Source organism: Girardinichthys multiradiatus, chromosome 12, assembly GCF_021462225.1.
Source record: "Girardinichthys multiradiatus isolate DD_20200921_A chromosome 12, DD_fGirMul_XY1, whole genome shotgun sequence".
Classification (NCBI taxonomy): domain Eukaryota; kingdom Metazoa; phylum Chordata; class Actinopteri; order Cyprinodontiformes; family Goodeidae; genus Girardinichthys; species Girardinichthys multiradiatus.
In genome coordinates this window covers 41,938,864-41,963,569 of record NC_061805.1, presented here as the reverse complement: position 1 = coordinate 41,963,569, position 24,706 = coordinate 41,938,864, and the positions used below count along the sequence as shown (strand labels likewise).

Genomic DNA, 24,706 nt, shown 5'->3' with positions numbered 1-24,706 from the left:
GCAGAAAGACCCCCTGTTGGGAACTGAACCCAGGACCTTCTTGCTGCAAGGCAACAGTGCTACCAACTGCACCACCGTGCAGCCCCAGATTAAAAGTACCATTTGAAAATAACCTTTAAGCAGCTATGTAATACGCTTTGATTAAGCCCACATTTCTGTATTATGTTTATTGCTCTGTAATATTGTTGCCTTAAATGTTGTGATTTCATGAGCGCAAAATCATCATAATTGACAGAAATAAAGAAAACATCAGTCTGTGTGTATTACATTTTTTCAATTCTTGTTTCATTTAGTGAATTAGGTTACTGAAATAAGTGAACTTTTAAATAATATTCTAATTTACTGAATGGGTCAGTATGACAACTTCTACTTTCTGAACCACATCAACACTTTGCTGTTAAGCTAAACTATTGAAACATTGAAGCCAGATATCCTCATGAATTAGCAGGACATTTACTGTCCGACATTGTACATGGTCTTGCAATTGCCCATCACTCAGGGGGTTGAAAACTTAAAGCATTGATTATTTCATTAGGGCACATCAAATATTAATGGGCTGTTCCATTACTGCGATATGCCAGTAGAGATGCACACAGCGAGAAGGAAATGAGAAATTGCAGGGCAAGCAATCACCTTTAGCCTAACAATGGACAAAAAAAGATTTCAGTTTGGTTGCTGCATGCGAGCTGTAAAAATTAAAAGATTTTCTGCATTAATGCTGCCTGGTAAGCCCACCCTGATCACTTTTTCTTTAATTATCTCCTGTATTTCCCAGAATGCCATTCCACAACCCCCGGAGAACAGGCATGAACTTGTTGCATCCAGATGAGTTACGTATACAGTATGTGTGGGTAGAAGTGGCAATAACAATAGAGGTAGTAGGAGCCAGAGAGCTGAATTTTGTTTCACTCAAGAAAAAATGAGTCACACTCCTACTCAAAACACAGCGAGCCTTGTGGCGCGTTTTTGATGGAGAAGATACCTCAGGCTTCTTCACTGCTTCATAGCATCTGTGAAGCTCAGGTAAGGCCTCAGCCTTTGAGCTACTGAGAATCCACTTAAAAAAAGACAAAATCATGGAAGACTGCTGCAGAATAATAGTAGAAAAATAATCTACATACAGTCATATTTAATACATTAGAATATGCATTCTGATGAGGCTTGTTTGTCAAAATAAAAGAACCTTCTGAAATAACAACTTTAAGTAGGTATTAAACAAACTTGACATTAAGCCCACAATTCGGTACTCAAAATGTGTTTTATAGGTCTGATGTTATTATTCTAATCTTAAATGTCATGTTTCCATTAGTTGTAAGCATCATAATTTACAGAAATAAAGGATTAAAAACATCAGTCTGTATGAAATTGTGACTGTAAACACCGTGCCCGCTACATTCATTGGAACCGCTGGTAAAGATGTTTAAAAACCCTTCAAAAACATTCAACTGTTATTGCAGTGGTAAAACTAATTAGTGTACAAAATATGCAGTGGGGAAAAACACAGTAGAAAGAACATAGCAAACCTATTTGTGCCATTGCTGGTAATATTTTGTACTTTTTCCAACAGGGCAGCACTAACTTCTTCTACTATAGCATTTCATAAAGTTGGATCATACAGAAAGAGGAATATTTGATCATTCCACTTTGCACCATTTCTCTAGCTAATTCACATACTTGGGTCATCTCTTATGCTCTTTTCTTTTCAACTACTCACACACGTTTTCTACAGGATTTAGGTCTTGGGACTGTTATCACTCCTATAGACAGTAAATTCAGGCCCACTGAAAAACCATTTCATTTTACTGGTTGAGTCCATCAAACTTTTATTTTGACTTTTATTTTATTTATGTCTTGTTATGTCAAAGAGTCCATGAGGCCACGCACTCTGACAAGGTTCCCAGACATTTTAGAAGTGAAACAAGCCTCCAGCATCACAGACCCTCCACTGTAGGTAACAGTCGGCATGATATGCCTTTCCACATATACAACCTTTGATTCCTACCAAATCAAAAAGGAGAATCTGTTGCTGAAAAGATCAACTTTAGTCTCATCTGACCAGTTAAAATCCAAGCAGCAGTAAGCAAACTGCACGTTTGTGATGACAGGACAGAGTTTTTTTTCCCCGACACGTCTCCCAGACAACAGGTTATCTCGCAGATAGCGTCTATTGGTTGTTATGAGACTTAGTGATCCCAGTCGTTTAAAACTAGTTCATTTTTACTCTGACTGTACATACAGTATGCACACATTTAGGCCAGTGACATGTTTCTTGTAAATATTTCCTGACTTATTAGGATCAGCTGACATCTGCCTCACCTGATATACCTGTTTACATGTCTTTTCTATTTTGAAAAGAGACTGGGGAATGGGCTTCTGTGTAACATCATGTAATTACCCCAGGAAAAATTGAAACATTAAAGTACTACTTAATTTTGAGGAACTGTTGGGGGTGCCAAAAAGGTGAAGCATCTATAACTTTGCAAAAACACAATCTCTCAATTGTATTTTCCATCCTGAGCTCATTTACTCAATTTAAAGGTTGTACTCTGTCTCCTTCATATTAAAAGCATCCCCTGATATATGTCAGCACAGATCTATGAGGATATATTTGCTTACAACATGCTATCTGTGGTTATTTCTGAATCAAACTACCTGGCAATCTGAGTTATATTGAGTCATAAAATGATCACAATGGGATCATAAACACTTCTAAAGCAATCCATTGGGTAAAATAACTCAGTCAGAGTGTCCTGACATGGTTGTGATGATGTGAAAGCCATAAAGAACTACACATTTATTAATCAACCTCAACCTTCTTTGAGAGAAACGAAGACACAAATAAGGTGCGTAGAAATGAATCCCCTTCTAGTGATGTCTAACTTTCTACGGGGGTCTTTTCTTTTGCCTTTCCTGTGGAGAAACAGGGACATTTATTATATTTTAGCACATCCTACCCTTATTTAGGCCCGTGTAAATAATTTAATTTCTGGAATAATTTAAATAAGTTAGAGCAGGGGAGAAACTTTGTGTGCAGCAACACAAACAAGAAGCCCATTGTGTATAAGTCATACTCATATTACCATTGGCAGGCAGGTGGAGTATCAGGCAGCACTGGAGATCAACGCTGCAGCTTTAAATGTACCAAGTACCAGCGGGTGTCCCTGGCTCGTTTCACTGGGTTTCTGTTAGCTATAACAAAAGCAACGTCACTCGGCTTGCTAAGCCTTGCTATGGCCTCACATGATAAAGCAACAACTCCTCAAACACTCACCCACCCACCAGCCCACCCGTCTCTCTGCAGTAGCTCAACGATGCTTCTCAGAGCACATGAACACAAGCCGCCTGTTTGGAGAAATGCCTCATGACTGTTGTACCTCCTTCGAGTAACTAATCAGTTTGCCGCAGCGGTTCTACTAATCTGAATATCCTGTCAAGTAGGGCAGAGGCATTGTAGCATCGTCCTCAAACGCAACATCAACTAACTTAGATTTGGAATTATATGCCAACATTTCAGGCTCTTTTAAGGATTATGAGATGACACTTGTTTATGGTGACTTAGTGTTCATGCTCCTTGAACTTCTTTCACATTTTGGCTCGTTACAATAACAAACACTGGTGTATTTTATAGAGAATTTATTAGCTGGACCAACAGAACGCGGCACTTGATGGTGAAGCAGAAGGAAAAGCATATATGGTTTGCAATTTTCTTTTAATGAAAAAATCTGAAAAGTGTGGATTTGTACTTGGTGCCCGTTTCTGATACCCCTAAATAAAATCCAGGACGTGACAAAAGCAAGGCATGGAGAGAGCAGCCAGGTTTAGTGCACTGTCAAAAACACACAGCACAATGATTTTTGGGATAAGACTGTGCTTTTTTACAATGCCCTGCAAAAACGATCTTTTCACAATACAATCGCAAACCCTAAAGAATTTTATTGAGATTAATGTGACGGACCAAAACAAAGTAGAGCAATTGGGAAAAAAATATTAATGGTTTCCAAAGTTTGTTAAAAATAAAAATCTGAAAACTATGGGGTGTGTTTGTATTCAAGCCCATTGTAACTTGTAAGATCCACAGCTCAGGTGGAAAAATCTGTTGAGTGGACAACTCTTAGTTGTCCACTCAACAGCTCCACAAATCTGGCCTTTTTGAAAGACAGAAAAAAGATAGCCATTGTCGAAAGAAAGCATTAAGAATTCCCATTTGAAGTTTACTTCAAGCCATGAAAAAGGTGCTCTGATCAGATTTGACCTAAACTGAACTTCATGGCCTACATGCAAAAACACTATATATGGAAGGAAACTAAAACCTCTCATCACCCTGGACACATGATCCTCATGGTTAAACATACTGTGGTAGTATCATGCTGTGGAGATGAGCTACAGTGGAAGGGTTTAGATCAAAGCATATCATTATGCTAGAATACCCTAGTCAAAATCCAGACCTAAATCCTATTGAGAATGTTTCAAAAGATTATAGATTCATAGATTATTTATCCGTTCTGACTAAGTTTAAGCAATTTTGCGGAGTAAAATAGAGGTGCACTCCCAAAGACTTGCAGTGGTAATTGAAGCAAAAAGTGTCTCTACAAAGTATTGACTCTGAGGGGCAGAATACAAATGCACACCACACTTTTCAGATTTTAATTTGGAATAATTTGGATAAAGAAAATACTTTGGTGGTGGTGAATACTTTCGCAAGGCACTGTAGAGGCTAATCATGCATGTGTTTCCATTTCGGATTCTTCCATTTCAGCTTCTGCATACAATGTGAGCTTTTCTACTAGAAACTATAAAATGTATATTGCCGACAGCCTATGAACCCAACCAAGTCTAGTATGAGTCATTACACTTTAAGTAAAGTCAACCATTGAGTTTATCTTCATATAATCTCCTCTTTTTAAGTTAATTTCTTCAGCAACCATATAGTCAGTTAAATGCCTACTAATCAATTATGTTTGCAGTTTTATTGGTCTAAATTAGAGTTTCAGTTCCATCTGTGCTTAACTAAATTTGCGGTGATCCTTTTTATTGTTCTGGAGTGATGACAACGTTTAAAAACAACAGCCCAAAATGATGAAAGCTCATGGGCAGCGGAGAAGGATTCAGTCTACTTGGCCAAACTTAATAACCCCAGATCTGTTACAGCAATTCAGGAAAGGCATCTGAATGCAGCACTGCAGTTTTTCCCCCTTACTCTCATTCACTTGGACAGGCATTGACGTTCGCTTGCCTGGTCTGGAATCTATGACTGCTGCCAGCGAGAGTTGTGAATGGGGTGGCATGCAGGCAGGCAGCGCCTCTCTCTCTCTCTCTCTTACACACACACACACACACACACACTGTGATTAGGGTTAACAACACTGATTTTTGCTTGCGTCACATTGGCTAAGTTCAAGTTACATTTAAACAAAGGAATTCATCCCCACGCCCCTCATCTTTTAACACACGGACACATAAATCTACAGCATACCCTGGTATTAAACCTGACTCTGGCCACATGTCAGCCTTAAACGCTAAGAAGCAAAAACCTAACAGATCTTAATGGAAAACAAAAAAGAGAAAAGAAACAATCCATGTTAAACCAGCGGGAACTTCTGTTCTTTTCTGTCTGCAGTGACCGACTCTTTTCCTCAGCTGAGAAAACTCAGAGCGTTAAAAGAAGAGAACATCTGCATTTTCATGGTGACGAACATAGTGAGAACTATAAGCGGTCAGATGATACTGGGATGACCACACTGGTGATGGGGCTGTTTTGTTTCGCTGCATTTACACTCATCATCCGTAAAGTATCTTCCACAGAGACTGGATACTGCCAGTAGGATGGAGCTCGGATGACTGTAGCCCACTCAGTTTGTTATATAACGATCAATTTGATTAAATAGCTTATGGGCTGCATCAAACTGGTAGTGTGTAACACAATTTAGCTTTATGTAAGGTAGTGGTCACTAAACAAGGTGGTTCAATATGGTTAAAGCTGCTTTTTCTTCCCATATAGCAATAAAAATAAACATCAATGATGACAGAGTACAGTGCTGTGAAGAAAAAAAAAAACATTTCCCCTCTTACAGATTTTGTTGGTTTTTATTATTTTGTCACCCTTAAATATTTTCGAATATCAAATACATTTTAGTGTCAGACGAACATCAAGATTTTAATAAGTAGGGGGAAAAAGCTAACCAGACCCTAGTTGAACAAATAATTGCTCCTTATACCTAATAATTGGTTGTGCTATCCTTCAGCAACAACTGCTATCGCATATGGAAAGGTTATTACTATGACATCACTATGGAAGAACTTCAGGCCCACTGTTATTCACAGAACTGTTTTAATTTAGCCACACTAAAGGGTTTTCAAGAGTGAACGGGCAAGCCTTAGACTAGGCCACTCCAAAACATTCCTATCTTGTGTGTGTGGATGGGGGGTGGGTAGGTTGTGAATCATTTGGATCATTGTTCATAACCCAGAGCTCAAGGTCACCAACTGACCTATGAACATTCTCATTTAGGACTTCCTGGTAGAGCAAATAATTCATGGGTCGCTCAGTTATTACAATTAGTCCAGATCCTGTTGCAACCCCTGACCATTACACTACTACCACCATATTTTGACTGTTTGTATGATGTCCTTTTTCTGAGATATGTTAGTTTTACACTGGATATACCATTAAGCACACCTTAGAAAAAGTTCCACTTTTATCCCCTCCACAGAATATTTCTCAGAAGTGTTGGAGAAGGTGTTTTTTGTTAAAAGGCTTTATGTTCTGGTTGGCTGTGGTTTTGGGTTTTGAACTCTCCCATCCATGCAATTTTTTTCTAATTGGTGTAGGTGAGGCCTGCAGTGCTTTGGATGTTGTTCTGGGTTCTGGATGAGTTTTAAATATGCTCTTGAAGTAATTGTGGTCAGTTGGCTGTTGCTGGGAAGGTTTAACGCTGTTTCATGTTTTTCTCTCTATTTGTGAATAATGTCTGATAATGTGTAGTCCCAAATCTTTAGAAATTGCTTTATAACCCTTTCCAGACCATCCCCATGATTTTATTTTCTCCTCGGTTCTTCAATTTCTTTAGTTAAGGGCATGATGTGTTTCTTTTTGAGATATTTTAGTCTACTCCGTGTTGCCAGACAGGTTCTGTTTAAGTGATTTTTTTTTTATTCCACAGGTCTGGTACCAATAAGTCGTGGGTGTGGCAGGTGAAACTAAACCAAATTAATGTGGTTAATGATATCTAATTCATGGTTAAACGAGGAAGCCAATTATAGTTTCACATACAGGTTGGTTTGGAAAGGAAGTCATCATTTGAACACTGCTTTTTCCATTTACTCGGGTTATCGTTGTCTGACAAAGAAAAAAAAGTGTTTTATGATCTGAAACATTCAAACGTGACATAAAAACCAGAAACAGAAGAAACCTGTAAGGGGGCAAATACATTTTCACAACCCAGCAGATCCGAGGAGCAACATTTTGGTTGATAGAACACCTGTTCGGCTAGGTATATCAGTAGCTTATTAATTCTGTGCATAGCTGTCACTCACACTGTTTCGCTGAATCGGGGTGTGTGAGGATGCTGGCATAAACAAGCCATGTCTGCAGTGTAAACTGGGCCTTCCTGTTGTGCGTAGCTTGGAGCTTTTAGGAAAGGCAAGGCTCGCCTCTCCCTTCAGCTCCAGCTTGAGATGATCTCGCATAAACAAACAAGATAAACAGTCTTTATTTCCCCCATTTGCATTCTCCAGGCTGTTGCTTGTCCGTGATCTGAGATGAAGCTGTGTGCTGCTGCCGTGCTCTGCCATGCTTTCACGTGAGGAGATGCTCCCAGCACAAAGGGAACCTGCAGAGCACTGGCATTGGGACGTGTAATACAAAACCTCTAATGATTCTCACTACTGAACGATTTGACCGGTAATGGACTCGCAACAACCTGCGACATGTTTCAGTGAGGGCACGGCTGCAAATCTGTTGAGGCAGTCTCACCCAGAAGCATTTCTAGAAATGTTGATAAAACTGCTCAGAAACTTCAAATATTGCCTCAGAGAGGCTGTATTTTTCCTCCCATTCACACAGCCAGAACAGGGACTGAGAAAGCCCTGACAGAGCAGGTAGGACAAGCAAGATCTGCCATGGGTCATTAACTGCTCTTATTAATTCATGAAGCCTGATTGAGCTGGCCCAGTTGTGCTCTGCTGCCATAAAATTAGCATGCAGTCTGATCCATACACAAATTTGCTTCTGACAGCATGTCAGCTTTATAACTCCTTCAACACTACCAAAACACTCTCCTCCATCGCTGCCAAGAATACCATTATCTGAAAGTAAAAAAATGTTTCAATCGTAGGTGGAAAAGCTGCTGAAAAGTTATTTTGTGTCACTAAACAGCTCAACTGAGACCATTGTCAAATGAAACCACGTGTTGTCTGCAACCAAGCTTGTGTAGGGACTTGTGAGACTGAGAACCTTTGACAAACATCAATTGCTGACATTGATCGACACGTCTGAATCCCCAGTATAGTTCAAAAGTATTCATTGCCCTTGAACCTTTTCACATTGTGTCACATTATAACCACAAATGTCAAGGTATTTCAGTGGAGTTTTATTAGATAGACACAATGTAGTCCATATCTGTGAAGTGGAAGGAAAATGAAGCATCGATTTCACATTTTCGACAAACAAAAAAAAACTGCATTTGAATTTAACCCCTTTGGTGCGGAAACACTGAAATAAAATACATTTTTGGTGGTAAAAAGCCGGGTATGTTGAAAAGTTAACACTCCACACGATATCAATTGTGAAACATTGTGGAGATAGCATGATGGGGAAGCTTTTCTTCAGCTGGAACCAGGTAGCGGGTAAGAGTTGATGGGAAGATGGGTGAAGCTACAGGGTAATCCTATAAGAAAGCCGGTTAGAGGCAGAGGTTCACCTTGCATCAAGAAAATATGAAACATACAGCTACAATGGAATGGTTTAGATGAAACCATAAACTGTGTTAGAATGGTCTGACCTACATTTTATTGAGAATCCGCGGCAAGGCATGAAAACTGACTATGGTTGAGATGGTTTGCAAAAAACAATTTGCAAAACATTCAGTCTCTAGATGTACAAAGCTGATAAAAATCCTCAAAAAGGCTTGCTGCTGTAATACTTACAAAAGGTGCTTCTGCAGTATTGCAGTACGTCATTCATTTCATTCAAGTTTCACTGTGGGGATGGCGTGTTCAGGGTGAGGTGAAGTTTTGCATGGAGGCCAAAAACTTCCTTCTTTTACATGTTTGGGTTGTACTTTGCCACAAATTCTGACAAACATATACCCTTTTCCTTCAGCCTCACTATAATGCGGTACTTGGTGTATCCCAAAAGACCCCCCCCCCCCCCCACAAAAAAAACAAAAAACAATAGAGTTTGCATTTGCAATGTGACAGAATGTGTTCAGGAGGTATGGCTACTTTTAGAAGACATTTATAGATATCCTCCCTGAATTTCTAACTTTTTTTCACCGTAGATGGTGAAATCTCAAAATTCTATGTTCTTCTGAAGTGAAAAATGTTTTTAAGTTGAACTGAAGTTACTGACCTGTGGTGCTGAAGTTATTTCACACCATTGCACAACTTCTTAGTTTGTAATGGCGTCAAATTTAAAATAAACAAAGCAATTAAAATAAACCATAAACGCATCATAATGTCTTTGTAGTATTTGCTATTAGGCAATCTGCAAATTATGGTCCTCTGTTTCTGTTTTCGTTTCACATTTCCATGTCTGTGATCTTGTAGCAAATTCATACCTGTTAAGAAGTAAGGGGAGCAATAAAATGACCCTGAAGAAGTGGCAAACAAAAATAATGCACAATAAAACTATACATGCAAAACCTGCAGAGACTGATGCCAATTCCTACAAAGAAGATAATGAATTCACACTCCATGTTTAGATTCAGGCCTTCCTCCTCAAAACAGGACACAGTGGACCCTGCTATTACTTCAGACCACCGTTAAACTGCATTTGGCCTTCATTTGACTCTTTCCACTCTGACAACCAGAGCCTCTTTCTGCAGGCCCCTTGCATAGGTTTCAACACCGGTCACGTCAACAGATCACCATCAAACCGCCAGCCTACACTCACGTATTCCCTTTGCAGAAAGGAGTTATTTCCCTGCCTGAATGCGTGCTTCATCGCACAGAAAGGTTGCGAAAGACCGCTTTTATTTGCACAGACAGCGAAAGCGGATGTGGGAGACAGACTCCCCGCCCGCTCCATACATGTGTGTGTGTGTGTGTGTGTGTGTGTGAGGGGGGGTGGAGGGACGCACAAGATCTGTCAAAATCAGTGGGAATAAATCAATCAGTGAGGGTAATTAGAGGTTGTATCTGATTACAAGAAAAGCATTTCATGATTATGTGCTGGTGTTGTCTGCTATGTATTGCATAAGTACCAGCCTCCCCTCTATTGCATCTGTAGGGTTTACCTGAGCCTACAATCCGCAGGCTACCGTCATCTCTGCGATCATTCCCACCTTTTCTGCATACTGAGCGCAAAATGTCACAAAGCCGGGGCCTGCCCGTTATGTGTACCTAGCTTCTTTAAGGATTCAACTTACCCTCTCTGGCTTTGAGCAGTACAGTGTTGGCTACTATGTTCTCCAGCTCCATCAAAATGAGGAAAATCCTAAATGCTGAGCGCAGGGTTGGGTTACTGGAGCTTCTGCAGCGAAAACAGCGTCCTTCAGCCGGTGCGGCGGGATTGTTTCCTTCACTCTTCGTCGAGACCCGAGCAGATTTCTCTCATATCAAAGTCGTAAACGATAGAACAGGATGTCATAGATTTGCTTGCAGTGTAAGTTGGGCATGGTTCTTGTTGTGGGCTGAACGTGCGGCGCTGCATTTCTACTCCAATCCCCCCAAAACCATTCCATGCGTAATACGGGTGCGAAATTTGTGCGAAGCGGAAAAAAATCAACTTGGAGGGTCTCGACGCAGGCGAATCGGGGTTTATCTCGGCGGATCCTTTACACCGATACACCAGGGTAACACCAGCTTTACAACGGTAGAGGTTGGCTCTGTGCAGCAGAGAGGACATCAGCTTGCACCCTCCTCCCCTGTTGGTGCGTAATGAGGGAAGGCTGAGCCTTTCTGCCACAGCAGAGTCAAGCTGCGGCTATAGCAGCCACCAGGATTACCAAAATAAAAGCACGTTGCTGTATTTTAATTTGATTCAATTGTGCAAATGGATTTAAAAAATATTGAAATGGCATCCAAAACTGTACTTACTGCAGTAAAACGTGAAACTGAACACTTTATATGGTAGCTACAGAATACCTAAACACTCCAGACTCAATTTACCAGACTTTCACGGGTAAATTATAAAATACAAGCATTTAATAAATTGATATCAGATATTTCTACAGTGAGTAGGTTTTACACACAGCCTAAATAAAAAAACAAAAGAAGAAATGAAGGACACAAGGAAGGACAAAGGATTCAAGAATGACACTAGAAAAGAAGGGTATGTGAAAGAGAAGAATGAACAAAACAAGGAAGGTAAAAAGTAAAATACAGAAGGAAGGAAGCTAGGACACAGAAAAGGAAGGAAGAATGGAAGGAAGGGAGGAAGGACAACAATTACACAATAAAATAGGGAATGTACCATGGAAATACAAATATTTTTCTTTTTCCATACTTATCCAGATCTGGAAATACCAAAATGAAATCCCATACTTTTCAAGACTGTGTAGGACCCCTATAGGTACATCACTTCAATTGCTTGTCAACACACCAGTTCTCTGCATTTAGGGATCTGGACTTGGTGAAGATGACTTTGTTGAAGTTCAAACCAAGTTTAAGAATGGGGCAGAAAAGGATTTTAAGTGCTGTTGAATGTTGCGTGGTTGTTGGTGCCGGAAAATAAAGTGAAAATATTATGTGAGTAGAAGTTGCGTGGATGAAAGTGCCTTGTTGAGAGGCCAGGGGTTAGAGGAGAATGAGCCAAATGTTTTAAAATTATAAAAAGAAACAGTGTCTTGTCTAACCACTTGCTACAAAAAAGTACACCGGATACAGGATGCTCTGAATGCTCAACACATCAAAGCGTGAAGCAGATGAGCTACAGCAGATGAGCTACCGCACCAGTTACCACATGGGTAAGAGCAGCAAAATAAGGCTACAATTCACACAGGCTCACCAAAATCAGGCAACAACAGATTGGAGAAATGTTGTCTGGTCAGATGGATCTGGCTTTCAGCTGCAACATTTAGATGCGCGGGTCAAGATTTGAACATTTTAAGTGTGTTAAGAGTGAATGAGGGTGCGTGCCTCACAAACATTAGGAGATAACTGAAAGATCTGCCTCCCATTCTACTTTTATAAAGTCTAAGTACCATTGGTAAACCTGCAGCCTCAGAAAAGAGTACTCTGCTGAGAACATATGGAAAAACTGGGTCATTAATATATGATGGAGCTTGATTATGAATACTGGTTGTTCATCAGCTTTTCTGACAGTAATACATGAAATGTGTTGGTTCATTGTGCACTTTATTTCCCTTGGTTCTATAACAATGTAAAAACTCATTAAACAGACAGATAACTGGACGCACAAATAACTAAAAAGTCTAAACAGCTAAAAGATATAAAGTAAGTGCAATAATGTAAATTATGTCAGCTTGATGCAGAAAGCTGTGTAGCTGTCTGCTGGCAGAAACCCCGAAACAGACCCTGGACAGCGGCTAAGCTAGGGCACATTAGCGACCCATTGAGCTCCTTTCACTATCCTCTGCAGGGTCCACCGTATCGCAAAGCTCATGAAACTAAAGATCAGCTTGCTTTTTTGTCCTCCTGTTTCCGCCCATCAGTAAAGTTTTCACAGAAATGTTCCCTCAGATCCCTTTCATTTTTTTTATCATTATTATTATTTAGATTTTATTTGAAAATGTAACGTTGAAAAGTATTTATACTCTTCACAAAAATCAATAAAAATCTTTATTGGTATCATAGCAATCAAGCCCTTCTTATAGCATCCTTTTTGCATCTTCCATATCTAGTCAGTCGGGTTTGGAACCAAACTTTCTCTTTTCTTTGAATTTCACACTTTGATCCATAGCCTGAAGAATCTGTAGCTAAACACATAAAAGTCATTTATCTCTTGACAATATGAAGCCTTAAGTTCAGTGTTGGACATTTCCATCTTATCTTCTGATTGACCAAAAATACCCATATTTGTGGTGTAATGCATATCCTCATATCTATCATCTATTTCTATGTCTTACTCATGATGAATTATGTAAAATGGCAAAGGGTTAAATGATTACTGGAAAAAGGCATTGATCTTTGTAAATGTAATTTCTGAGGGCATCTGGGGATGACTTGAAACCAGGGGCTTTTAGCCATCACTTCGATTGCACTTATGCTACTTCCTTTGTTGGCTTCACATGACAAGTCAGGGTTCTGCTACTGTTTTTGTGGGATTGGTGCTTTGAAAACAATTGTGTAGAGGTCTAATGGAAATAATCTGGCAAATAATTTTACAAGAGACTTTTCAGTTCTGTTCTGCCTTAATATGTGATAATCATATAGTTCTTGCAAAAGTATTGATACACTTTTAAGTTATTTGCATTTATCCTCAACATCTACAGGTACATCTCAAGAAATTAGAATATCATGAAAAAGTTCAATATTTTTGGCACTCAATTCAGCGAGTAAAACTCATATATTGTATAGATTCATTACACATCAAGTAAAATATTCAAGGATTTATTTCTTGTAATTTTGATAATGGCTTACAGATAATGAAAACCCAAAATTCAACATCTCAGAAAATGTGAATATTGTGAAAACAAACTTATGTCACATTCTAATCTGCTAAATTAATACAAAAAGCCTCTAAATGGTTTCTCAGTCTGGGTCAGTAGGCTTCAGAACCATAGGGAACACTGCTGACTGGACAGATGTCCAGAGGACAGCCACTGACGCCCTCCACAAGGAGAGTAAACCACAAAAGGTCGTTGCTAAAGATGCTGGTTGCTCACAGAGTGTTGTGTTCAAGCATATTCATAAGACGTTTTGTGAAAGGAAAACATTTGGTAGGAAAAGGTGCACCAACAACAGGAATAACTTCAGCCTTCAGAGGATTGTCAAGCAAAATCCATTCAAGAATTTGGGGGAGCTTCACAAGGAGAGGAGGCTAGAGTCAGTCCATCAAGAACCACCACACACTGAGGTCGACAGTCAATGAAGTCATCAACCAGCGCTTCAGGCTTCCTTCTGTTGACAAGCTTTATAGAGATGATGATTTTCTTTTCCAGCATAACATGGCATCTGACCACACTGCCAAAGGTACCAAAAGCTGGTTCAAACTGACATGACCTTTACCACATTGAAAATGTATGGGTGGTATTGTCAAGTGGACACCAGACCCATCAATGCAGATGACCTGAAGGCCACTATCATAGCAACCTGGGCTTCAACTACACCTCAGCAGAACCACAGGCTGATCGCCTCCATGCCACACCGCATTGATGCAGTATTTTGTGCAAAAAGTGGCCAACAATGTATACAGGTCCTTCTCAAAAAATTAGCATATTGTGATAAAGTTCATTATTTTCCATAATGTCATGATGAAAATTTAACATTCATATATTTTAGATTCATTGCACACTAACTGAAATATTTCAGGTCTTTTATTGTCTTAATACGGATGATTTTGGCATACAGCTCATGAAAACCCAAAATTCCTATCTCACAAAATTAGCATATCATTAAAAGGGTCTCTAAACGAGCTATGAACATAATCATCTGAATCAACAAGTTAACTCTAAACACCTGCAAAAGATTCCTGAGGCCTTTAAAACTCCCAGCCTGGTTCATCACTCAAAACCCCAATCATGGGTAAGACTACCGACCTGACTGCTGTCCAGAAGGCCACTATTGACACCCTCAAGCAAGAGGGTAAGACACAGAAAGACATTTCTGAACAAATAGGCTGTTCCCAGAGTGCTGTATCAAGGCACCTCAGTGGGAAGTCTGTGGGAAGGAAAAAGTGTGGCAGAAAACGCTGCACAACGAGAAGAGGTGACCGGACCCTGAGGAAGATTGTGGAGAAGGGCCGATTCCAGACCTTGGGGGACCTGCGGAAGCAGTGGACTGAGTCTGGAGTAGAAACATCCAGAGCCACCGTGCACAGGCGTGTGCAGGAAATGGGCTACAGGTGCCGCATTCCCCAGGTCAAGCCACTTTTGAACCAGAAACAGCGGCAGAAGCGCCTGACCTGGGCTACAGAGAAGCAGCACTGGACTGTTGCTCTGTGGTCCAAAGTACTTTTTTCGGATGAAAGCAAATTCTGCATGTCATTCGGAAATCAAGGTGCCAGAGTCTGGAGGAAGACTGGGGAGAAGGAAATGCCAAAATGCCAGAAGTCCAGTGTCAAGTACCCACAGTCAGTGATGGTCTGGGGTGCCGTGTCAGCTGCTGATGTTGGTCCACTGTGTTTTATCAAGGGCAGGGTCAATGCAGCTAGCTATCAGGAGATTTTGGAGCACTTCATGCTTCCATCTGCTGAAAAGCTTTTTGGAGATGAAGATTTCATTTTTCAGCACGACCTGGCACCTGCTCACAGTGCCAAAACCACTGGTAAATGGTTTACTGACCATGGTATCACTGTGCTCAATTGGCCTGCCAACTCTCCTGACCTGAACCCCATAGAGAATCTGTGGGATATTGTGAAGAGAACATTGAGAGACTCAAGACCCAACACTCTGGATGAGCTAAAGGCCGCTATCGAAGCATCCTGGGCCTCCATAAGACCTCAGCAGTGCCACAGGCTGATTGCCTCCATGCCACGCCGCATTGAAGCAGTCATTTCTGTAAAAGGATTCCCGACCAAGTATTGAGTGTATAACTGTACATGATTATTTGAAGGTTGACGTTTTTTGTATTAAAAACACGTTTCTTTTATTGGTCAGATGAAATATGCTAATTTTGTGAGATAGGAATTTTGGGTTTTCATGAGCTGTATGCCAAAATCATCCGTATTAAGACAATAAAAGACCTGAAATATTTCAGTTAGTGTGCAATGAATCTAAAATATATGAATGTTACATTTTCATCATGACATTATGGAAAATAATGAACTTTATCACAATATGCTAATATTTTGAGAAGGACCTGTAGAATGCATTGAAATGAACATACTATTCGGGGGCCTGACATTTGTTTAAAATATTAAAATTTTCTGAGACTGAATTTTGGGTTTTTATTTTCTGTAACCCATAATCCTAAAAAATAAATGAAAAAATAAATAACTGCATGCAATATTTTCCTCCACGTTTGATGAATCAATACATTTAAGTATAATTTTCTGAAATGAATTGAACTTTTTCACAATATTCCAATTGTTTTTTTTTTAGATGTACCTGTACAATTTCCAATTTTATAGCAATTTAGTGTGTTAAATCAATGCAAACGGTGCATAATTGTGAAGTAAATTAAAAACATGATCCATAATTTTCTAAATGTTTTAAAAATAAAAATCTGAAAAATGTGGTGTGCATTTGCATTTAAAGGCCTAAGATTTGCACCCCGAAGACACACCCAAGGTTTTGTTGTCCCACTAAATCAGGGGTCTTCAACAGACTTCGTCCTACAGCTTTTAGGTGTGCATCTGCTTCAACATACATAAATGAAATAATTTAATTTTTTAGCAGGACTCTGTAGAGCTCGACTGCATACTTAGGAGATCATTTGTCCATTTGATTTAAGTACGCTGGACTAGGGACACCTGCCTGCAAGAAATGAAGTTTGAGATTCCCAATGTAAACTGACAAGAGATCTACGATAACTCTGGAGGAGCTGCAGAGATTCCCAGTGCCGATAGGAGTGTCGACAGGACAAACCGTTCTGTAGAAAACCGTACCAAGGGGAAAGTTTAAGGGTGTTAGAGCAACAGGAGTAAAATATATATATATATACATTTACACACTAGACTTTTGAAGTATTGCTCATCACCAGTACATGTTGCTGTATTTTACTGAAACACATTTTACTTGTCATTCTACAATCCTGTTTTTTAAGGAAAAATTACCATAGAAATAGAAGAGTATTTTAGAACATAACGCTGAACCATTACCCACATCTGAAGTTTAGATACTGATGAAGACCTGGAAGTGCTCTGTCCCATTCATCAAGTGGATGTTGTAGAAGCCTGTCATTTATCCAGATTCTCTAGAGGCAACTTTTATTTTGAAGTTCAGAGGAAATCGTAACCTTACCTATGATTTTGCTTTGAATCTCTCAGGAAACCTTTGAACATAGGCTGCACATTGAAACAAGTTATGATACTAATGGCATTAAACATATAGACCAGCAAGAGTGCAAATCCACGTGGCAGCAGCAGTGATTGGTTTAATAATGGGCTGCATGTACAATAGGTTTCCCTCACAGCAGCTCAGTTACATGATCATCAATCCGAACAATTAACAGGCTCATTGACTGATGAAGGCAGATAGGATCAATCTGTTTGGACGCACCATGATCTCTACAACAGGACATGGGCTGTCTGATCCACAGATATGCCTCAATTCAATTGCCACAGTGAATGATGCCTTTAGCTTGTAGATTGGCATCTCTCATGTAGGTCACTCTGAGGCATGCAGCCTGATGGATAGCTCTAGTTTGTGAGGCCACCATCAACAGGAATGATTGGATGATGTGATCACAGATTTTTCCAACCTGTTCCCATAAAGAGAAACTAATCATTCTTTTATTTGAGAAAGCAGTGTTTGCCTTCAGCAGACACAGAAATCCTCAAACATGAAACTCACCACACTGTGACAAATACAAAGTGCTTCTGTGAAGTCAAAACTACTAAGTTATTTGGAAAAACAAAAGTTTTGTACTTTTGCTGCCATGATCTTGCAAAACTGAGAATACCTGATCACTTTTTTTTCTCCAAATACTTCAAATAAAATCGACCAGTACAGTAAATACATCCAACATGATAATTCTGCCCACAGACCACAAAACAAAAATACCCTCGGATCAAACGTACAACTTATCAGTCCGATACAAAACAGAGAAGAGGCTCAAAGAAACAAAAAGGCTGCTTTAGTACTCGTCCAAGTTATCCGCTTTGGGAATGGAAAGGCCTCGATCCTTCAGCACCTGCATCTTGACTTTCTCCGTCTCCTGTTTGGCTTGCTGCTGCAGCCGTTGCTCCTCCAGGATCTCTTCAATGGAGACCTGCTGCAGGATGGTGTCACAAGGCTTATCCACGTCCTACAGAGACATACACATCATGTTACAGCCACATGTTCGAATTGTTCTGGTCTACAGTCATTTCTGATATAGACGGCTTTGCCAAAGTTCCAATTTATGTTGTCTGCTTCTTTGAATACGGATTCCTAATTGCTCGTCATGTAATGTTTCACCCAAGGGTGTTAGCACAAATCACCAGCAACAACTATCTAATTTTTTATCAATAATCAAAGAAATTAAGTAGCAATGAGTAATACATGATTAATAAAGATAAACTAAAGTGGAAAATGTTAAACTAATTATCAGACAAAAATCAAAGCAGTGATCATGTTTACACCACACCCTTTCTCTAGCGTTAATGTTAAAAGGTATTACATTGAACTGGACAATGATTTCCTTACCAGTAAATGTGGAAATAACCTCAACATTTACTGACACTTCTAGTAAAGATGTGCAAAACCCTAAAATCAAATTATTTTTATGGCAGCTGCATAAAATCACACCAAACTTTTAAAACCCTAAATTTAGTAGATTGACTTAGGTTCATGCAGTTATTGGCACCCCCTTCTGTTTATACTTTGTACAACCCCTTTGCAGACATAACTCCTTTAACACATCACCTGGTTGGAGCATGCCCAGCTAAAATTTGGCTATTCTTCTCTGTTAGGTCACCAGAGTCCTGGGTCCTCCATCTTGCTCTCTTCTGTTCAGCTCACCCACAAGGTTTTTTTTTTGTTTTGTTTTTTCTCAATAGGATTTGGGCCTGGGGATTGAAATAGCCATTGAAGGTTAGATTTGTGTCTGGTGATCCATTTCTGTGTTTTTTGGCCATATTTATTGGCTGATTATCCTTTTGAAAGACCCAATGATGCTCTTTTTCAGTTGTCTGTAAATAAGGTTTATTTTATGTCTTTGAATTTCAAAGAGTTCATCAATCAACAAACTAACAAGATTTCCGGGAACTTTTGGAAGAGGAGCAAGTACACAGCACCACAGATCCTCCACCATGCTTTAGAGATTGTGTTAGCCTCATAGCACAACTGCGCATTGGGGCTTGGTGCTAGGCGGTCTTGCTGCCAGGGCTTTGTTCAGGCGCTGAGGCACCATAGGGATTGGGTCCCGGGCTTGGCCTGCGAAGCGTAGCTCACTCAGGGGGGTTCCTTGTCCTGCAGCTTACCTTATGCCTCTTCGATCTGGGCTCCACTCCCATCTACAGGTCCTTCTCAAAATATTAGCATATTGTGATAAAGTTAATTATTTTCCATAATGTCATGATGAAAATTTAACATTCATATATTTTAGATTCATTGCACACTAACTGAAATATTTAATGTCTTTTATTGTCTTAATACAGATGATTTTGGCATACAGCTCATGAAAACCCAAAATTCCTATCTCACAAAATTAGCATATTTCATCCGACCAAAAAAAGAAAAGTGTTTTTAATACAAAAAACGTCAACCTTCAAATAATCATATACAGTTATGCACTCAATACTTGGTCGGGAATCCTTTTTTTTAAATGACTGCTTCAATGCGGCGTGGCATGGAGGCAATCAGCCTGTGGCACTGCTGAGGTCTTATGGAGGCCCAGGATGCTTCGATAGCGGCCTTTAGCTCATCCAGAGTGTTGGGTCTTGAGTCTCTCAACGTTCTCTTCACAATATCCCACAGATTCTCTATGGGGTTCAGGTCAGGAGAGTTGGCAGGCCAATTGAGCACAGTGATACCATGGTCAGTAAACCATTTACCAGTGGTTTTGGCACTGTGAGCAGGTGCCAGGTCGTGCTGAAAAATGAAATCTTCATCTCCATAAAGCTTTTCAGCAGATGGAAGCATGAAGTGCTCCAAAACCTCCTGATAGCTAGCTGCATTGACCCTGCCCTTGATAAAACACAGTGGACCAACACCAGCAGCTGACACGGCACCCCAGACCATCACTGACTGTGGGTACTTGACACTGGACTTCTGGCATTTCCTTCTCCCCAGTCTTCCTCCAGACTCTGGCACCTTGATTTCCGAATGATGAACCAGGCTGGGAGTTTTAAAGGCCTCAGGAATCTTTTGCAGGTGTTTAGAGTTAACTCGTTGATTCAGATGATTAGGTTCACAGCTCGTTTAGAGACCCTTTTAATGATATGCTAATTTTGTGAGATAGGAATTTTGGGTTTTCATGAGCTGTATGCCAAAATCATCCGTATTAAGACAATAAAAGACCTGAAATATTTCAGTTAGTGTGCAATGAATGTAAAATATATGAATGTTAAATTTTCATCATGACATTATGGAAAATAATGAACTTTATCACAATATGCCAATATTTTGAGAAGGACCTGTACTTTGAGCTGGATCCAGACACAATTTAATAAATGTAATCACACAATTAGGGTTGCATCTTGAAATATAATTTTTGTATGGCAAAACTGTCCTGGCGCATGTAAGCAACCAGCTTCTCTAATGGTATGACTGCAATGTCAAGAAAGGACACGTTAAAAAATATTTTTGGAAGTTTTGTGATTCCAAGACGGCCCTCTTTACAGGAATTCCTTGGCAATGACCTTTGCTTCTTTTAACCTCCTTCCTAATTTCTAATGATCGCTGTTCTAAGTTTCGCTGAACAGCTGTTTTTCTTGTAGACATTTTCTGATTTATGAAGATGTATGCACATCTGTATGATTTTAAAAGCATGTTCTCTTCACCAGTGGCGCCAAAAGGTGTGAAAGGCCCTACCTGTTTGTTACTAACATGTGTGGTCATTAAAAGCATTCTGAAGTTACTGTAACAGCACAGGCTGTATTTTTGCCAGTACACATTTAGGACCGAATATATGATGTACATTTAAAGAGTGACAAGAGTCCAGCTCTGTGACCCATCTTTGCTCTGTGTGTTGGCCGAGAAGGTTGACGATGTCTGCCATGTGGTACCATGCAGCTCAACTAGCCATATTCTGTTACCGTCTGCACTTAAGAGTGATCAAAGTTGAAAAAGAACATCTTTCTATAGGGTTTAGACTTCAAGAGTGATTTCTGTCGTCTTATTTTTTGTACAGTACATGAAGACGGATTACAGGAGAAATCTATAACAATTTAAGAACAGTAGATGAAAATTTGACCACACCTACAGTAAGCCATGATGAACTCTATAAAACGGCATAGAAAACACTGTGCTTTCTTTAGCTTTTTAAAGAAACTGACTTACTCTTGCCATGGCTGTTTCTTTTAGAATGATATACTTCTTGAACATTACATCTTTCAAACACGCTGTTATAAATTTCCCAATACAAAAATAAATACTATGGCTCACTATATGTACAAGAAATTGAATTTCTTTAAGGTAGAATGTACGCATTAAAAAAGCCTCACCTACACCATAGATGCCATTTTTCAATCAAATGATTTGTGATAACATGACAAGCTGTCCAATACACAGCGGGCTTGTTTCTACTGTGAGTAGCTATTTCAAGAATTCCTAAAGAGAATATGAACATACCCAGAATATCATTCAATAACTCGTTTTTTCCAGTCTTGTTAGGGACATTGTGGGCCAAAATGTAAAGGTTTTGGTTCAACAAAACTTGTATTAAGTAGAATATTTTGTATTAATCAAAAAGCCAGGCCTGGTAGGGAAGCATTCATTTGATTCAGGTGTGTTGGAGAAGTGATCTACATACGTTACAGGCCGGGACATAGGTACCCCAGACATAGCTGATCTTTGTATCATTTAAAATGCATTTTAACTTTCTAAATATAAGTGAAATTGTATATTTTGGCAAAAAAAAATGTTTTTTTCAAGTCTATTTTAAAAAGCACTGTAACTGCAATAAGTGTCAAAATATTCTGAATACAACTTAAACAAACATGAAATGTATTCTCTTGCAATCGAGAAAGTAGAAAACTCATGTGGTGATAATTGAAATTATGACCACTCATTTTCCATCACCTTAGCCACAGAAAAAAACCGATGTTGCATCCCTATTGCCACCTGGTAATAATGCGCATCTCCCCCACTAATCTTGTGTAAAATAATGTAACACATCAACAACAGCTTTTTTTGGTCTAGTCTCCTGAACTTTAGTTTTAAATCATAGTAACATATAGAAGCATAGTGAGAATGTTAGTATTTACCATCTCCCCAAGCAGCACCACATTTTCCCCCCTCACGATGAAAATTCCTCTCGGGATGTCTCCAAACTTTTTCCCCACGTGGATGCGCTCCACCGTCTGGTGAAACACTAAATTGGCTGAGAAACAGAAGCAGGACACATGTCAGGGACTTGAAGGGAAAACGTGTAGAAACCATAAACTAATTCTGAAAATTGAACTGATTTGACTCGGTCCTATTGTGAAAAACACAAAGTGGAACGGATTTTCAAGAGGTTGTACCAAACTGATCGATGCTTCTGAGGTAACCAATCAGAGTTCTTCCATCTCGGAGCAGCACCAGGTGTTTTTCTGCAGGGTACAACCAAACACAAGCACGTCTAATAACACATGTATCTGCATATGTACAAATCTTTAAAGTCTCTACGGAAAGACGTTTTCTTTCACTAAATCTTCTGTGCACATGAAGGGGAAACTGATGCTTCCAGCTTACTGTCGATGTCGTCAATGAGGCTCGCTGTCCCTGGTACGTAATTCATCTTGAGTTGTAGTTTGTTCAATTCCAGCACATTTATTTGCCGTCAAGCCATGAATGCTTGAAAATTTGTTTCTGTTAACATCAGCGCAGGAAGTGTCTTCCTCTTCTTCTACTTTTTCTTGAGCGACGTTGGCATCATTTGTGTTGCATTACCGCCACCTTCTGGTACATCAGTGCACCGCAGTCTTCTTCTTTTTCTTCTTCATCTTCTTCTTACCAACCGCCACCTACTGGTATAAATTTATATGTATCATAATCATATTAAATAATCACTGTTGTTTTCTTGAAGAACTTTAATAATTTTCTTTCCTGTTTCGTTTTTTTTTTACAAAACAAATATCATTTAGTGGTTACTAAAGTTTCCAAGTATCACCATACTGTCAGTTATTTTTTAAACAACAGAACAGCAGTATTTTGACTTTTTCAGCTCATTGTGTTTAGTCAAACAGACAAAAAAGAATAGAAAAAAAATACTTGTACTCCTATCCATTGCCTCTGTACGATTGGTTGAAATATGCGGTTTAACTGTGGATTCTATGTTTACTAAGAAATCAAAATTCCTGAGTTATAAGTTGGGAAAAATGAACATAGATTGTTTATCTCATTGTTAAAAATACATGAAACCTTTATCTTGTTGCTGGAAAGTAAAAAAAATCTGTTTTCTTTACAATGTTAAAAGTACCAATCTATGATAGATTGATTTTAAAAGGGATGGATATAAAGACTGACCGTCCATCCGACAGATAGATACATTTCAAGCACCTAATTTCGAATAGTTTTTATTGAAAAAGAATACAAATACATTTTTCAGAATAAGGGATTTCCCAGGGCACTTCCCATTTATGTAAGTACCACCACGGGTCCCATTAATTTTACAGTAAATACAGTGGCCAGTTGGATGTTTTCTTGTGACAACAAGTATGTACATAGGAATCAGTGAGTAATTCTTTACCTGCTCATAGTTATTAACATTTTTCTATAACATTTTTCCTGGATTATGTCTACTTTTTGAAAAACTTTGTATAAGTATCTTCTTTTTGTTTCACACGTTCCATAATTTTATTTTTTTCTTACCTTTTATACTTTTTCCTCCTAATTTATGCAGTTTTAACTGCACATCCCGATTATTCTCATTTCTCAGTACTTAATTTGCTACCTTGTCTTATTTCCACATACTGTACATTGTATTGCCAAAGGTTTGGGTCACCCCTCCTATTCATTGAATACAGGTGGATAAAATCCATCACCTAGACATGTAGACTGATTCTACAAACGTTTGTAAAAGAATGAGTCACCCTCAGGAGCTCAATGAATTCCTGTATGGTGTTTGGATATAATTCCACCTGTGCAATAAATTCAGCGGTGAAATTTCCTTGTTACTAAATATTCCACAGTCAACTGTTGGAAGCGACAGGGAACGACAGCAACTCAGCCTTAAGGTGGCAAGCCATGTAAAATCACAGAGCAGGGTTCTTGGGTGTTGAGCCCATAGTGCTCATAATCAGTAGGTTCTACAAATCTACAAAGTTCTTGCGGCCTTCAGATTAGCTCAGGAACAGTGCATAGAGAGCTTCATGGAATTGGTTTCCATTGCTAAGGAGCTGCAAGCTGCATCCAAGTCTTACATCTCAGCAGGTGGGCTCAGCAGCTTAGTTCTAGTGAAATAAACTCTTAATGCTTCAGCATACGAATAGATTTTTTAAAGTTTCATCCTTCCAACTTTGTAGGAACAGTTTGGGGATGGGGTTCCAATATGACTGTGCACCAGTCCACAAAGGAAGGTCCAAAAAAGAAAATATGGAAAATTTTGTTGAATTTCCTAACCTCAACCTGATAGAATA

At 39.3% G+C, this 24,706-nt stretch overlaps 2 protein-coding genes across 2 annotated transcripts in view; both read right to left on the bottom strand.

Annotated features, from left to right (window-relative positions):
- The window catches only part of grk5l (G protein-coupled receptor kinase 5 like), a 40,143-nt gene extending 29,064 nt beyond the window's left edge, over positions 1 to 11,079 (bottom strand). The window contains exon 1 of the mRNA XM_047381171.1: positions 10,587 to 11,079. Coding sequence (XP_047237127.1) covers positions 10,587 to 10,638 — 52 coding nt within the window. The 5' untranslated portion in view covers positions 10,639 to 11,079. The remainder of the gene's footprint in view (positions 1 to 10,586) is intronic.
- Positions 11,080 to 17,350: 6,271 nt separating this feature from the next.
- On the bottom strand, positions 17,351 to 22,996 carry lsm1 (LSM1, U6 small nuclear RNA associated). Its single transcript, XM_047381768.1, has 4 exons — positions 22,821 to 22,996; positions 22,610 to 22,678; positions 22,352 to 22,467; positions 17,351 to 18,249 (listed from the first exon to the last, which is right to left on the bottom strand). The coding sequence occupies exons 1-4, from the start codon at positions 22,864 to 22,866 to the stop codon at positions 18,079 to 18,081; spliced, it is 402 nt and encodes a 133-aa protein (XP_047237724.1). The 5' UTR covers positions 22,867 to 22,996; the 3' UTR covers positions 17,351 to 18,078.
- Positions 22,997 to 24,706: the final 1,710 nt, after the last annotated feature.

Bases quoted from the DNA above. Each gene is read 5' to 3' on its own strand.
- lsm1 (XM_047381768.1), bottom strand. From the start codon at position 22,866: ATGAATTACGTACCAGGGACAGCGAGCCTCATTGACGACATCGACA. The intron at 22,679-22,820 runs GTAAGCTGGAAG...TGTACCCTGCAG, and splicing joins CCTCATTGACGACATCGACA to AAAAACACCTGGTGCTGCTC. The intron at 22,468-22,609 runs GTACAACCTCTT...TCTGTTTCTCAG, and splicing joins CAGAAGCATCGATCAGTTTG to CCAATTTAGTGTTTCACCAG.